Here is a 17,342-nt window from a genome sequence, read left to right on the forward strand (position 1 = left end):
TGGAGTCAAGGGAATTTTATTTCTTTAAGAGGGTAGGGTAGGCTGATAACAGCCCCCAAAGACTTCCAGGCCCTAATCCCTAGAAACTGTGAATATATTAAGTTACACGGCAAAGGGAAATTAAGGTCAAAGATGAAATTATGGTTGCTAAACATTTGACCTTAAAATTGGAAGATTATCTTGGACTATCCAGGTGGTGCCAAGGATCCTTAGAAGTAGAAGAGGGAGGCAAAGGAGAGAATCGAGGGGAGATATGACTATGGGAGAAAGGCATAGAGAGATACACCATTTCTTGCTTTAAAGATGAGAGAAGAGGACCACAAGCTAGGAATGTGGGTGGCCTCTAGAGGCTGGAAAGGGCAAGGAAACAGATTCTTCCCAAGACCATCAAGAAGGGAATGCAGCTCTGCCAGCCTCTTGATTTTGGTCCAGTGAGATCCATAGGACCTCTACCCTACAGAACTGTAAGATGATAAAGTTGTATTGTTTAAGGACACTAAGTCTGTAGAAATTTGTTACAATAGTAAATAGAAAACTAATACAGAATGAATTACTAGGGCTCATTTGTATGCTGAAGGGAATGATTTAGTAGGGAAGAAGAAATTGATCATGTGTGATAGGAGGGTATAATTGTAGGAGCAAAGCCCTTGACAGGAGAGAGATACAGATGGCAGGACTGCCTTTGAGAGAAGCCAAGAACTTCATCTAAAAAAGTACATCTAGATGCAGGAAGGCGGATAAAGCTGTCTTGGGAAGATGAAGAACTCTACTCTGAGTGGTCCTACTTCAGTCAGTGAAGTGTGAAGGCAAGTTCATCAACTGAGATTGAGCCTGAGATAAGAAGGAATTGAGGGTTTAAAAGACTTACATAAACTAGTCATTTTGGAGCATAGGAGGGCAAGCTTACTAGGATTGTAGAATTGCCAGACAGTATGAGCTTCCCAGTGGAGACTATGGTTATACATTTAAAGTAGGGTTAGGAAGCATGACATACTGTTTCTAACTAACCTTATTTAGTTGAGCAGGTGCAGGCAGAGAAGAGTCTAATAATGATAAACTTTAGAACTGAAGTTAAGTAAGGAAGTTAGGACATGAATAGGAGTGATAGATAATGAAAAATTAGTAGGATCGACAGATCAATAAATGGTTGCACTTGGGCTGCTAGAGGAAGTGAAAGAAAGGTACTAGAGGGAGTGAGAAAGGCAGGAGGTAGTGGTTGGAAAATGGGATATTCAGAAGTGAGATTCTGGAGACACATTTACTGATGATGACAAAGTCAAGAGATGCCTGACTGAAGAGGGGTAAAGAGGGGAAAGATTGTTGGGAATGAGGAGGTCAAGTATTCGAGATGCCAGAAGATTAGATAAATATCTTTGTAGATGTTCTCACTAACAACTAGGCAAAAATAGGAGTGGAGAGGAAGTTGAGTGAAGGTCTTCAGTAAGTAAGAGTGACTGGGAAGTGGGCTGATGACAGGAACAGGAGTTCCCTTTGTAGGGGGTGGTACAGTCTGATGGCATTGAAGCCAGTTTGTGGGAAATTCTTCCAGTCATCAGGCATGTAGAATAAGCAGAGAATTCTGTTTTCACTGACATCCTGTCAAAATAGACATTCTTTCCTACAGGAATATATTAGATAATACTGATTATAAAATTATGAATGGCCAATACATTTTCTTTTTTGATGTGAATAGTATAAAATACAATTTATCAGTGTTTGTGATACATAAACCTATATATTTGTGCTGTAAATAGTAGGTACATCTGCTGTGAAGACATATATTTTATGCATCAATAAATAATAAAAACAATAACAAAATGTACACAGAGTGGTATTATAGAAATATGCCATAGAGTAAATTAATGAATAATTTAGATTGTTTTCTGCATTTTTGTGAAATTTATGGTACTTGCCAATTTGTTAAAATTTATAATTTTTAAACATTTCTTGCTCATTCTAAACACTTATTTTCTTATTCTTTTTCTCAAAGAAAATCCACCATATTGTATAAACTTCAGCCACCCACCAGAAAACTTTTTGGATAGGCCAAAAATCTAGGCTAAGATTACCTGTAGGCAATTGAAAAAGAGAAAATTCACTAGCTATATAAAATAAAGTTTTACTATGGTTTAAAAAAACAATTGCAAAAGAGAAATACATCTCTCAGGATTAGTAAGAGGAAATTGATAAAAAGAGAAATAGAAATACATCTATTTTTAATATGGATGTCAGAAAATTTTTTCTAGGTTTTTCATAATAGGAACATTATGTAATATAATGGGCCACGCCTTCAAAAGCAGCCTACAGAAGATAAACACATTTTTAGAGCTCTTTCTCATAGTGTCAATCAATATGAGCTTATGATATAATTCAACAAGGAGGGAAATAAGTTGTAGAGGTCTCTGCTGATCTGGACTTATGGAGCAGATTTCAAAGTATCTGGAAATCTGCAAAATGAATGAATTGGACTGCCTATAAACACAACAGATTGAACGTACATATTTATCTCTATTCCTTCAAATAACTTCACTGAAACAAAAATAAAATGATAAACCAGTAACAACAAAGTGGATGAGAGATAAGAACAAAATTTTGGAAGATAAACATAGAAGGCAAATAGACTTTTACCATAGCAGAGAAAAGTGAATTCTAATGACCTGCAGGAAACAAAGTCAATGAGAAGTAATCTTTTTGTCCTGTAGACCCCTAAAGAAAGGCTCAGAAATTGGAGGCAGCAGCCTATACCTCTAAAAGAGAGCAAAGGATGGGTGTGAAAACAGAAAGATTGGTTGAAAATCTGCATAGGGAATAATTAGATTCTCAGTCCCCTCTGCAGGGCTCAGTAGCAAGGAGGCTGTCTCCCCTGATCCTGGCAGAGAACATGAAGTTCACATTCTGCAGATATTGAATTACAAATGCACTGAACTTGGGTATGTCAAGCCTATTGAGTATAGGAATTGAGTGAAAACCTGCATATTGAGTAATGAGACTCCCCTAGTCCCTTTTCCCTATTTGGCACCCCAAAATGTTGGCAACTGGCAACACAGGCAGAAACATAGTTTTTCTCAGGGCAAATGATCAGGCTAAAAGAGAAGCTCCACAGATGCTGACGTTTGACACATGCCTTCACAAAATGCCTAGGTCCAATCACCAGCCCCCAAATGAGGCCCATTAGTCAACAAGCTCTCCCTTTCACAGGAGAGCTTCCAATCAGCTTTTCAGTGTTTCAGTCTTAAATATAAGTCAACAGCAGACTGATGATGAAATGCTCTAACATGAAAGATGAAGAGTGAAACAAAGCAAAAGAAAAAAAGAAAAATATAGGTTAAGAGACACAGTGCAGGATCAGCAGAAGAAAAGTTAAAGAAATTTCCTTAGGCAGAGAAAAGATGTTGAATATGTGACATAAGAACAGATACTATAGAAAACCAATATTTAGAGAACAAGAAATAGATCTTAGAAAAAATAGTGGCAGAAACATAAAATTCAATAGAAAGGTTGGCACATAAAGTGGAAGAAATTTCACTTTAAAGTAGAATAACATGCCAAAGAAATGGAAAATAGGAGAGAAAAGATTAAAAACTTATTAGAGAACTCCTAGCAGTCCAACAAATACTTAACAGAAGTTCCAGAGAGAGAGAGAACAGAGAAAATGGAAGGAAAGACTTATCAAAGAAATAGGACAGGGAAATTTCCCAACTCGAGGGCAGATAGCAGATTAAAAGGGTCCACTAAGTGCCTAACATAATAGTGAAAAAAGACCAAATCAGAGCATATCCTCAAAATATTTCAGAAGATCTGGGTAAGAAGATCCAAAAACTTCCAAAGAGAAAATACAAAGGAATCAGAATGCCATTGGTCTTCTCAACAGCCACTCTGGAATCTAGAAGGCAATACAGTGATGCCTTCAAAACTATGAAGGAGAATGATTTCCATCCTAGAGTTCTATGTCCCACCAAACTATTAATCAAGTATGAATGTAAATTAAAAGCATTTTCCCACATGCAAGGTTTCCAAGATGAGTTATATTATCTCCACAACATACTGAGGTACAATACTCTGCTAAAATGAGGGGAGAAGCAAGAAAGAGGAGAATACAGAATTTAGGAAACAAGGAGGATGCACAGAAAATGATTCCAAGATGTTACAGAAGCATAATCCCAGGATGACCAAAAAGCAACAGACCTTGAAATCAATCCAGATTAAAGCAGGAGATAGAGGGCTCCAGAAGAAATGTCTCAAAAAAAAAAAAAAAAGAAAGAAAAGAAAAGAAAAGAAAAAGAAAAAGAAAAGAAAAAAAGAGAGAAAAGTAGAACCGATAGCTTATCCAGTGTGATTTACTCCATTGAGAGGAAGAAAATTTGGGTGTAAATTTGTCACTGTTATATATTTTAAAAAGCCAATAATAAAAAGAGGCAAGTTTTAAGTACAGGAAAAAAGAAGTAGCTGTGCAACAAGGAAAAACAGTTGTAAAAATAAAAAACAGAAATGCAATCATATAGCTGGGTGCAGAGGCTCACACCTGGAATCCCAGCACTTTGTGAGGCCGAAACAGGAGGATTGTTTGAGGCCAGGAGTTCGAGACTAGCCTGAGCAACATAGAGTGACCCTGTCTCTACAAAAAATAGAAAAATCAGCCAGGCATGGTAGCATGTGCCCATGGTCCCAGCTACTTGGGAGGTTGAGGTAGGAGGATCTCTTGAGCTCAGCCCAGGAGTTTGAGGCTGCAATGAGCTATGATGACACCAGTGTACTCTAACATAGGAGACAGAACCTGTCTCCAAAAAACAAACAAAAAAACCCAAATGCAATCATAGTACACCACATGGCTCAGCTGTGAACAATATTTGTGAACATAAAGATTGATGATATGCAAACATCTTGCAATGTTTATTTAATAAAAATCATGATATAAATACAGAGGGAGCTTAGGAATATGTAAAGCCTATGTGTAGTTAGTGTAAGAGAACTAAATTCCCTTCTTTAAGATATCTAAAATGGAAAAATCAACAAGTAGAATAGCAGATAAGCACATTAAAATATAAATATGAAGATGTATATTAGCAGAAACTCTTAAAAGAGTTTTGGGAGTGGGGAAGATGGGTAAGGGATTGCTGTTTTTTTGTTATAATCCTTGTAGAATTAAAGTTTAACTTTTTGTACTATGCACATGTATTATTTTGATTTTAGAGGATGAATTGCATATGCTCCAGGAATGTTTGCATTGAAGGTGAAATGGTTACTTCCCAATATACTATTAATTATTTCAACACATAGAAACAGGCTATTTCACATCATAGCAATACATAAATATTAATACATTGCCTAGAAAACATGAAGTAAGACAACATTTAAAATAAGTTTCACTCTTTTGGTTTTATTAGCATCATGATGTTTCCTTTTATTAAGTACAAGTGGGTCACTAAAAATTTTATTTTATGCTAACTCAGAGGTTTCTCAACTGGGGAAGAATTTGCCCCTGGTATCTACTAGGTAGAAGTCAAAGATGCCACTAAACAGTCTACAATCGACAGGACAACCCTCTACACAAAGAATTATCCAGCCCCAAATGTCAATAGTGCTGAGCTTGAGAAATCAGGCTCCAAGTCTTTGAGGATGATTTCATCAGAACACTATACATAAAGATTGATGATGTGTAAACATCTTGCAATTTAGGACTGACTCAGCTAAGTGTCTTGGTTCAATGTTGGAAGCAGTCTGGCTGTAAAATATATCTTTGGGAATATTGAGAATAGTTAAGACAAAAGGTATAATAAGCGATAACAATAATGAAACACAAAGCTTTGTACCTCAATAATCTCTTTCATCCATGGTTCCTAGGGCACTTTATAGGCTAATAATAGCTATTCTAGTACTCACATACTACCTTTTATCTAAGGACTGCAGGCACTTTCACAACACTCTCACAATGTAAGAAGTACTATTTTTCCCATTTTATATGTAAGTAAACAGAGGCACAAAAATTAAGCAACTTGCCCAGCCACACAAGTCAGTAATAGCCAACATTCCTGACTCAAGAGTCTATTAAATCTCAGAGAACTGGTCTAAGAAGATATAGTGATAAATTTAGTATAGGTGTTATCCTACTACCTAGTTCATTCAAAGTCTATCATTTTCAGGGCAATATCATATATTTAGTACCTCATCTTTTTTGCTTTCCTCCCCGCCTTCCCCCTGCACTTCTTAGAGACCCAGAACTCTAAGTGCTTGACATCCTATTACTAGAAAGGACTATGTTTACCGAGTGCCTTCCTTGAACCAAGCACACTTTACATGCACTGTCAATTCTTAAAACAGCTTAAAATGTATGCCGATATTGCTGATTTTGTAGTAAAGAAAGCCGAGTTTCAGAGAATTTAAACATGCCCAAGATCTCTCAGCTATTTATGTTTTATCCAGGCTGACAATATCTTCTTTCCACTATATCCTGTAGCCCTTCCAAGAGAAAATCCTCTGATAAGTTACAAAGCATATTAATGTGAATATATTTAATACCCCATCCTCTCTCACCCCCCTTGCAACTCAGAAAACAAAATAATGCATTTTTAACTGAAGAATTGCAGATGGTGCACCTGGGTTGGTATCAGCTAGGTAAACGGCCACTCAGCCTTTAAACCTATTCCCAAGGAAGGCCTTTAAATTTCCAAGGATTTTTTTCAGAGCTCTCTCCGAGTTTTCTATATGTTCACCCCAACACCCACCAGCCAGACTAAAGTTCAGAACTGTGTGAATTCCCTTTGAGAAATACAGAGCTTGGTGAATCACTTTCTCCTGCCCACCCACCATGTGTCACCTGGGCAAAACAGGAATATTAAGTAGGAAGCAAGATTTATGTTAGGTAAGAGCGTGACTCAGTGCTCTCCTACTTTTTCACAAAATGGAGACCTGGCATTTGCAGCCTCTGACAATGATGTGCCCTGATATTACTTGGATATAGAAAGGTCAGTCTCCTCAGGTGCCCACCCAGCCCTGATCTAGAAATCTCAGATGACTTGCATCTGAGGATAAGATTCACCCTACGGTATGTTAAGGATGAAAAAATAAGAGACATCACTGTCCCAGCTCCTTTCCAATCAGCGTCAATTAGGGAGCTTTGCCACTAAATTCAGTAACTGTCAAGAGGTGTAGAGACAGGGTTAAGAGGAAAACTCCAAGCAAACTTGGGATTGCCAACACGATAAATTGTCAAAATGAGGTTTTTTTTCCCTCCTGCAAGCCCAACATAATAGTAAAATCTTGATGTTTCACTGACAATTTAAGCCCTTCCTTTTAGGCAAGGCTTTTCACTAGGACACCACAGTTTTCACAGGATGGTGCCGGGCTTGTTTCAGTTTTCTGTTCTCCTAGCAGTCACCCTAGTACATGGGAAAAGGGGACAGAGACTAGGAAAAGAGGCTCGTGAGTATTTTCTCATCCTGACTAGTCATGCCCTGAATCATCACAAGTTGATCGCTCTTTCCCCCTTAGCCAGCAACATTCGAGACTTTCCCTGGAATAATACGATCTTGTACTTAAAAGGAAGAGGGGTGGGAAAGGAGAAAGGCGGAGAAGAGGAGTGGGGAGAAGGGCGTGGAGCTGTTTCCGCCCCGGAGTCGGAGGCGCCGCGAGGCCGCGAGCCCAGGAACGCGCGGGCCAACCCGCCGGCGGCGGGCGGCTGGCGGCGGGCGCAGGGCGGGCGGGACGCAGCGCCGCGCACCTGAGCGCCGGGGGCGGGGCGTCGGCGGCCACGACCCTCCCCACCGCGCGCCGCGCCCCCAGCGCTCCGCCTCGGCCCTTTCCGCCCGTGCTTCGGCGCCGCTCGGCTCCCCTCCCGCCCCGAATTCCCTCCCTCTTTTTTTCTCTCTCTCCCAGCCCGGGACCGCCGCGAGCTCCGGACGGCTACTTTGCCGCGGCGTCTTGCGCGCGGCAGCTGCGGCTCACCTGGGCGCCCACTCCTAGCCCCGCGCCTCGTCCCCCCAGATTCCTCCGAGGTAAGGGGCTGCCCGGGCCGCCTGCGCACCCGTCCCCTCCCGGCTCGGCCGGATAGCTGGGTCCCGCCTCCTCTGCGAGCCGGCTGGGGGCTCTGCGCCTGACGCCGGGAATGGAGGTGTCGGCGGCGGGGACCTCCGGCCGGCGGTGGCCGGAGCAGGGAGGGGGCGATGCGACGAGCCAACAGGTGGCGGGGTCTGGCCCTGGTACTCCGACCGCCGCGGGCACGGACCCTGGCGGGGACGGGGGGTGGGGTCAGTCCCTCTCTCCTCCCCTCGAGGGCGGCGACCGTCCGGCCCGCCGTGTAGGTGCGTCGGAGAAACTTTGCGGGGTGGGACTCGGCGGCGACCGCCAGCGGGGACGGGTGGGCGCGCTCGGGCGGGGGGCTTACGAGGGGGCGGCCGAGGGGCAGACCCTCGGGCCGGGGTCTTACGCTTCCCCTGCCCGCCCCCTTTTGTCTTTCCCCTCAGACCTGCGGGCTGCTGGGGGACCGGCGGCCGCCCCGCGCCCGGAGGTCGTTCCCTCGCATCCTCCGGGCCGCGGAGAGGAAGAGGCGGCAGCGGCCGGAGCCGGCGTGGGGGCGGCAGCCTGAGGTGAGAACCCGGCCGGCCCCGCTGGGAATATGGCGACCGGTGGCTACCGGACCAGCAGCGGCCTCAGCGGCAGCACCACAGACTTCCTGGAGGAGTGGAAGGCGAAACGCGAGAAGATGCGCGCCAAGCAGAACCCCCCGGGCCCGGCCGCCCCGGGAGGGGGCGGCAGCGACTCCGGGAAGCCCCCGGCGGCCGCCGCGGCTAACGAGCTCAACAACAACCTCCCGGGCGGCGCGGCCGCACCTGCCGCCCCCGCTCCCGGGGGCGTGAACTGCGCGGTCGGCCCCGCCGCGCTGGCCCGCGCAGCCCCGGTCCCGCGGCGGCCGGAGGACGAGCCCCCCGCCGCCGCCTCGGGGGCGCCGCCGCCCCGGGGCGATGAGGAGGAGCGAGACGGCGGCTCGGAGAAGGGCAAGAGCTCGGGCCCCAGCGCCAGGAAAGGCAAGGGGCAGATCGAGAAGAGGAAGCTGCGCGAGAAGCGGCGCTCCACCGGCGTGGTCAACATCCCCGCCGCGGAGGTGAGCCGGGCGGGGACCACCGCCTTCTGTCTTGCTCCCGGGAGCGCCCCGAGGCTCCGCGGCCCGGAGTTTGCCTTCTCTGGCTCGGGCTTTTTATCCTTTCGCCGAGTTCGGCAGGCAGAGGGTGATGAAGTTTTACCCTGAACAAATGCTTCCTGGGAAGTTCCTCAAATCCAAAGTAGGACACGTGCTTTTCAGGCTTCCTGGCTGAGGTCTCAGACCCAGGATCCTCCTTTACCGTGTTAGAGGGACAACTTGTGACTCTAGGATTTGCCTACCTACACTTGTCTGTTTATGCTTGATCAGTTAGAAAAATTGATTAATGGTGATGACGACCTACTCTAGTTTCCCACGTGTCTGGTCTCAAGTTATCAGATAGTTTATCTCTTTTTTCCTAACAGTGTTTAATAGCATCTGTAAGAAAATGTGGGTTTAGCAACAGCCAAGACAGGTTTGTCTTGCAGTGAACCCAAAATGAGTATATCCAAATGAATGTGTGCACTAATTCATATATAAATTGACTGTTTATAAATTATGCTCTCCAGTAACGCACAGCTTTTTTCCTCAGTGATATTTAGGACAATAGGGATGTTGTAGCAACCCACAATTCTGTTTGCTAAGACGATCTCCTCACGTGTTTAAGTACTGTATCTGGAAAACATTTGTGTTAGGGTTTTGAGGATTTTTGTTTGTTTCTTTTTGTTTTTTGGTATTTTTGAGCAGCAGCATCTTCCTAATAGAGTGACTGGTAAAAATTTTCACTTAGTGTATAATCACACCTCCCTCTACCAGAAACAAGACAATCCCAAGCAAGTGCTGGTTACTGTAGCTCACCGGTTTGGGGAATTGGTTCACCTACCCTGTTTGACCCAAAGTAGCAGAATCTTTTTCTCGTTGGCTCTTTAGGTTTTCATTTCTTTTTCTTTTTTTTTTTTTGGTTACTCTTGGCCTTCTAATTTACTCAATTTTGCCTCCTAGTAAATAACTATTAAGAATTTACTAACTTTAATTGTAGTTTAAGTAAAAGTATTTTCAGTAAGATAGGGTGCGAATCAGATATGCCCAGATTTTTAGTATTAATATGATTTCCATACCTGGAAAATGAATGTGTGTCTTTTTAGGGTATATTTTTATGTGAGTGTTTCAGAGAGATTTTTATCAGCCAGAAAGACTGTCCTCTGCGGCTTGCTACTTGCACAAGAGATCTGTTACTCATTAAATTGCTTTAAAAGGAATTCATAAGAGTGGTAATCAAATTACCAGGTTTTTTTTTTTTTTTTAGTTAAAAATATGAACATTAAGGGGAAATTGAAGACAAGGCTGTGGAAAAGCTACATTCCTCAGCTTTATTTTTAAAAGTAGCTGATGGTTCAAATAAAAGAATTTGTCATTTTCAGTCTTTTGCTTATTGTTCATCTGACAGGGGTCTTATTTTGGGAAATATCTTGGCAGATATTAAACTTCACTTTTTTTGGCTGTTTGTGCTAAAATTATTTTTTAAAAACTTTTTTTTTTTTTAATGTTTGCGAAATAAGTAGGGTGTATCTTGTGAGATTCTAAGAAACATCCTTTGTTAACACTCCTGCTTTGAGTAAGGGAACATAGTGCTGAGAATGTAGATGACTCCCTACTACAATTGAGTCTAATACTCTGGAATGTTTTTCGTTTGGGTGTTGGCAACTCCTAAATTTAATCTTTCTTAAAAATAAACAACCCAGGGTACCATTTTTTTTTTTTTTGTCTGTGGAATTTGAACCTTTTTATTGAATAGGGAATTGAGTGCAGCTTTCTTTTAGTGGTAACTATGGCTCTATCTGTTGCAAGCTGTAGGACCCCCCAAAACATGGTAATCTTACTACAATATGTAATTAACAGACATACTTCTTGGGTGCCTCCCCATATATTCAGTTTTTTAAAAACAACTTAAGTCTTTTAGACTCTTTTAATGGTAGTAGAATATACATATAAAGGTGTAAACCATTTCATGTCTTTAGATTGTTGCTTTTTTAGAATTGTGTGCCATTTCTCCTAGTAGTTTCAACAGTGGGAATGCCAGTTGCTGTGGACTTTCTTGTGTAATATAATTTAGCACTCTTGTTTTAAAAAGTAACATTACATTTTACAAACTTCTCAGGTATGAAAATACTGTAAAAGAATGAAAATCACCTATCTGTCAGTATTCAGGAGTAGATTTGTATTTTATCTAATGTTGAATAAGGCTCTTATTTTCAGATGGTATTCCCAACCAAGTTTACTTTAGTAGATTAACATGTAGTTTGTATGGAGGGAGCCTATTTTAATGGTTGATAAACATTTAAGATCCTTCAAGAATACTTATTAAACAGGTATGTGATATATGCTTTGTGACTTTAACTCATTTAACCAGTTACAAAGCATTATGTAATATTGTTATAAAGGTACCTGACAACTAAAGATACTGAAATCAGTTAGAAGATAGTTTTAGCAAGGAAGCAGGTCAAAACTGAAACAGGCTGATTTGGGAGGTAGGAAACTAGGTGGATGCTGCGTGTGATGTCTGTAAAGTTTAAATATCCAGATGCTCTTTAATGAGATAAATTTTAGTTCTCATTTACTAAGAGGTTTATTTAAAAAAAAAAAACTTTTAATTTTTACTTTTTCTACTTTTTTGGTAATAATTAGCCTGAATTGGATAATTTGGTCATGACATACTTCCTGCCAATAATTTTTGTGTGTGTTTATCAGGTCAAATATTATATTTATTATATGTCTGTGTTTAAGGCACTATCCTAACCACTGGAGAAAACAAGAATAAGGCAGTATATATTCTCAAGGAGCATGGCTGTAATTTAGGAAGAAGGATAAGACATAATTACATGAAACTGAGTTAACAGTTTAAAAACTATCTTAATGCAGCATATAACTAATTATTAGAAATGTGTGTTTAAAGGGAAGAGATGATTGGGCTGGGAAAAGCTATTGAGGATGAGTCTTGTCCTGAGTCTTATATATTTTTCTCTACCTGTATATTTATACATGTATTCTCACATATGTACATGTATACATAACTGTATAGTATTTTAAGTATCAGAGTGCAGTGGTTCTTAACTCTGGCAGCACATTGATACCATGTGAGGATATTAAAAACTGCTATTCCCCATGCTGACTTCTTGCCTTCTTCTCCCCTCCTCTCTTTATGATTTAATGGGTCTGGTATAGATCCCAGGCATTAATGTTTTTATAAGCTCCCCATGTGATTCTAATGTGAGTCAGGGTTAAGAAGTTGGGCTGCAGTATGGGGTGCAGAAATGAATAGGACAAAGGCCTTGCCTACGGAGTGCTCTCAAATGGTGCAAGGAAATATGATAAGTAGAGTGATAGGTATAGCTTAGTCCCTGAGCAGGGTACCTAACTCAAAGAAGAGGAATAGTTAAGGAAAGCTTCCTAGACAGTTATACCTATTCTCAGAGTGCGTGTGAAGTTACTGTATTGGGTAAGTTTGCATGAATGGGTTAATGGAGGTGGTTACCACAGGAAATATCTTTCAATAGGCAGGGGTGGCACTGAGGTTTTGGTTTAATTATAAAAGTTAACGTATACAGTATCTAAAACTTTGGTTTGCATAGTGCTTAATGCTCACAGCAGTCCCATGTGGTAGTTACAGTTACTCTTTCTATCCCCATTTTCAGAGGAGAAAATGGAGGCTTAGAGCTTAAATGACTCAAGGTTACACAGAAAGTGACCGAATAATATTTCAAATGTTTTTGTGTTTTTTGTGTATGTGTGCATCTAGGGAAAGGAGAGTTTTTAAGAGTTAACCTACCTTGCCTTATTTAGTATATTTCCCTAGATTTTTTTTATAACTTTTTATTAAAGGTTATCTTAAATAATTTCAATATCTGAATAAGGAAAACAGCAAAAGTATGGAATTGAACAGAAATTAATCAAATTTGTAGGCTCAGAGATTGTTTCTGACCTTCTGTAGTTTGCTTGGCAAAATTTTCAACACCAGGCCATCAGTAAAATGTAAATTTATTTTTGGCTAGTGGTCAGAAAACGTGGATCTTAGATTTTACTTAAGTGATACGTTGTTTTTACGTCAAGATGGTGTTTTAACAGCTACTCCATAGTTTGAACTCAGGTTAGTAAAAGGGAGGATAAAGGAGCATTTAATACCTAGAAAGCACTTTTAAGTGAGCACAATTTAGGTCATAATTATTTAGTATATTTATTGAACATTATATAGGACAAGTTCCACTTAGTAAACTTTTTAAATCCAGGTAGATTGAGAAATACCTTTTGGTATTCCCATTATGTTCCAGACTGTCTACCTTTCTATGTGATGAGTCAGGAGAGAAACTAATAATGACTCAGAGCTGGAGAAATTTGACTCGTGAATGGGTAGTTACAGTGTAAACACTGAGGCTGCTTAATAAGATATTAAGCCTAAGTTCATAAATGTTTGAGCTCATTGGTAAAGTAAATTGAAATTTTAATTTTATCAGGATTTGTAATGAGTTGTCTGAGCTGAGATGCCATTTCTTATAAAAATAATAATTACATGATTAAAGTAGATGACATTTATGGTGTGCTTATTAAGTGCCAGGCACTGTTCTAAACACTTTACATATTTTGGTGCATTTGATTCTCACCCTAGCCTTGTGGAAAAGTGGGGCAGAGAGTGTAGGTTACTTATTTGCTTGAGGTCATATTTGTAATAAGTCTATAGATAGATAGTCTGCACTCACAGTCTGGTGCTTAATAACTAACTATCTTATTATACTTCGATGTATTATATACCATATATCTAGTTTAAGAAATACAAAGAGGCCGTGTGAGATGGCTCAGGCCTGTAATCCTAGCATTCTGGGAGGCTGATGTCAGGAGTGTGAGACCAGCCTGAGCATGAGTGAGACCCTATCTCTACAAAAAATAGAAAAAAATTAGCCAGGTGTGGTGGTGTGCCCCTGTAGTCCCAGCTACTTGAAAGGCTGAGGCAGGAGAATAGCTTCAGCCCAGGAGTTTGAGGTTGTAGTGAGCTGTGATGATGCCACTGTGTGCTAGCTGGGGCGACAGAGCAAGACTCTGTCTCAAGAAATACAAAGATAATTTTAGTGGTAAAGTGTAAGGTGTCAGTGTATTACTGTAGAATTTAAAAATAGCTCTGTTTATAAAAGATGAATGAGAGAGCATTTTATTGGAAAAATTTAAGAGCAAATATAGACAGTGGCATTAAAATTCTTATTTAAAATCATTATCAATCTAGTGGCCTGTTTATGCTCTTTATTATATGTACGTTGGTTTTTAGCACCTATGATGTAGGCCAGAAAATAATTATACTATTTAATAGTAATGTTGATATAATGTTTAAATATTAGGGTTTGAAAAATTTTCTCAGTGCTTTTTTTCTTTTTTAAAAAAATTGAGATACAATTCACATACCATAAAATCCACCCTTTTAAAGTGTATAGTTTAATGGTTTTTAGTGTATTTACACAGTTATGCTCTAAGTGCTTTTATATTTACATCTTAATTTTTTATTATGTTCCTAGAACTTGCAGTATCTACATTTTAGCTCCCCACTCAGTAAAGTGAGGTGGTATTCAAACTGTGAGAAACTGTTAACTTAAAATAATTTAATATCAGCCTTTCCCACATTTCACAAAGAAAATGAAATGGTAGGATCTCCCCAATTTTAAGTTTCTTAAAACTTGGATACCTACTATCATCTGTTTGTACTAGAGTTTAGTATAAGAGGTATTTAATTTAACTGGATATAATACTTTAAATTTACTTAAATTTTTACTTTCATCTCTTTCATGAAGATCTGCAGAGCTTTATCACCTAAACATTTGAGAACATTGATACAGAGTAAAAAAATGAACTTTTAGACTGCTTACAGCCTTATTCATATTACTTAAATCAGTGTCCTAAGTTGTGCCTGGGGCTGGGGGAGAATCACCTGTACCAAGCTCTACCTGTGTTGTTTATTTAAAATGCAGATTTCTGGGATCCACCTCAGTCTGCAGGTGGGGGTTACTTGATACTGCGTTTTCACATGTTCTTAACTGATTATTGTACACACTAAAGTTTGGGCAAAGAACTGACTTAAATACCCTGTACTAGTTTACTGATGATACTGATCATCTAGCAGCATTCTTATATGAATCAAACAAACTAATGTTTGTGAAAATGTTATAAAAATGTCCAAATGATAAATTGTAATTATTGTATAGGTTACACTGGTAACTGTTGATGTCCAGTGGAAATTTCTTGCGAGGTTGGTACCTTCCAGTTAAACACTATAGATATTTTGACTTGAGTTAACTTTGAAATTCAAAGCACTTTAAACATTTATGTAATGACATATTTTTAGTGCGAAATGTTGTGTCTGCCTTGCTTCTTGTCCAGAGTTTGTTAGAAACCTAGACTACAGAAAAAAACCTCTAACACTTAATGTATAATTAGAATATTACTTCTACTCGTTTTTAATTTTTACACATTTTTTAGAGAAAGTATATACTTATGTTTATCAGTTGTATTTAATAATTACCAATTCAAACTTTTAAAACTTTTTTTGACTGTCTTAGCAAACTATTACCAAGTACAAGAATTTTTTTTCCTTTTGTTTATAATTTTACATGTTAGACCTGCAGGTGTCCTTGACTAGGAATTTAACATATTTGGTTAACTGCTGAGGCAACTTTCAGTTTAAGTCTTAGGCAATTATATTATAGCCATATACCTACTGATGTAGAATCAAGCCTCAGCCAGCTGTCACATTGTCCTTAGGTTACTTAAAAATACACTGGGCACCATGTGTGAATGAAATTACGGGAATATTTAATTTCTGAAAGTTTTTGCTGCTTATACACTTCAAAGGTAGAAATATCTCCAGTAAGTTCAAATCTTAGCAGTGAGTTGACAATTGACTGGTAAATGTTTATTCTGTGGTGTTTTTTTTTTTTTTTCTGAGTCTTGCTCTGTTGTCTAGGCTAGAGTGCCCTGGTGCGATCATAGCTCACTGCCACCTTAAACTTCTGGCTCCGGCAGTCCTGCCTCATCCTTCTGAGTAGCTAGGACTACAGGTGTGCACCACCATGCCCAGTTAATTTTTTTTGTTTTAATTTTTGTAGGGATGAGGTCTGGCTATGTTGCCTAGGCTGCTCTCGAACTCTGGGCTTCTTAAGCAATCCTCCTGCCTAGGCTTCCCGAAGTGCTGGGATTACCTACATGAGCCACCATGCTCAGCCTGTGGTAGTTTTTAGAAATTCTGTTAAACAAATTTTTGTGAGTCTCAATGTATTTTTCAATAGTGGTCTCATTTTATGTAGTTGAATTTAAAGAAATAGGGCAGTTGTATTCTGAAAAGTTATATTTTGTTAGGGTTTGCTGAAATAAAAGAATTTATGTTGTAGATTACAATTCTGTGACAGCTAAAAATTTGTTTTCAGGCTCTTTATAATAAACTCTAGAGGGGACTAAGTGAGTAGGATAAACAAAAATAAAATATACAGCTTGAAATACGAGCTAAAACAGATGTTTTGTAATACAACTAACTGAAAAAGATATTTTTCAGACTAAGCTTATCTGCTGGCATATAAACAAACTACTTAATTACTTCTTAGAGAATTTGCAGGTTATATAAAGTATGAATTGATTTTCTATTTTTGGAGTTTTTTTCAGAATATTTTTAGTAGTGTTTAAAAAGAATGTAAATCTCAGTTATGAAGAATAGAATAGGATTAATTGATATGCAGAGGATGGTGCTTGAGGAATATGAATAAAAAGTACGATTATATTGAAACAAAGAATTTACTTTTAGATTTTGAATTCTTGATAAGACTTCTGTATCCTATAATGCAAGAAAAAGTTGGTCCAAATCAAATTTATATAACCTTAAATTAATTTTTTTCTGTTGGTAAAAGTAATGTGATAAAAAGGTAATGTGTTCATTGTAGTTCCCTCGTGGAAATAAGTCTAAGAAAAGAGAAAAACCTGTTATACATGTTAATATTTGTGTTTCTAATCTTATTTCTGTGTATCTACATAAGAAATGGAACCACACCATAAATATAGATTTGTGTGTATATTTAACCACTCATCATGAATATTTTTATTCTTGTTATTCTTACTTTAAAAATAGGAATGGATGTGTTTTGTGCTGTTTGATATTAAAATACTTAAGCATTACTTCATTGGAAAGGACCCTACTGCTTCTCTGTCCTATTATGTGGCTTTTGAATTGGCAGATAAATAAGTTGTC

General features: G+C 39.4%; 1 protein-coding gene across 2 annotated transcripts in view; it reads left to right on the forward strand.

Moving 5' to 3' along the window:
• The first annotated feature begins 7,784 nt into the window (after window positions 1–7,784).
• Window positions 7,785–17,342, forward strand: part of PAWR (pro-apoptotic WT1 regulator) — an 87,399-nt gene continuing 77,841 nt past the window's right edge. For both annotated transcript variants that reach the window (XM_045553314.1, XM_045553315.1), the window contains exons 1-2: window positions 7,785–7,991; window positions 8,460–9,097. In XM_045553314.1, coding sequence (XP_045409270.1) covers window positions 8,612–9,097 — 486 coding nt within the window. In that variant the 5' untranslated portion in view covers window positions 7,785–7,991; window positions 8,460–8,611. The remainder of the gene's footprint in view (window positions 7,992–8,459; window positions 9,098–17,342) is intronic.

This window comes from Lemur catta, chromosome 6, assembly GCF_020740605.2.
Source record: "Lemur catta isolate mLemCat1 chromosome 6, mLemCat1.pri, whole genome shotgun sequence".
Taxonomy (NCBI): Eukaryota; Metazoa; Chordata; class Mammalia; order Primates; family Lemuridae; genus Lemur; species Lemur catta.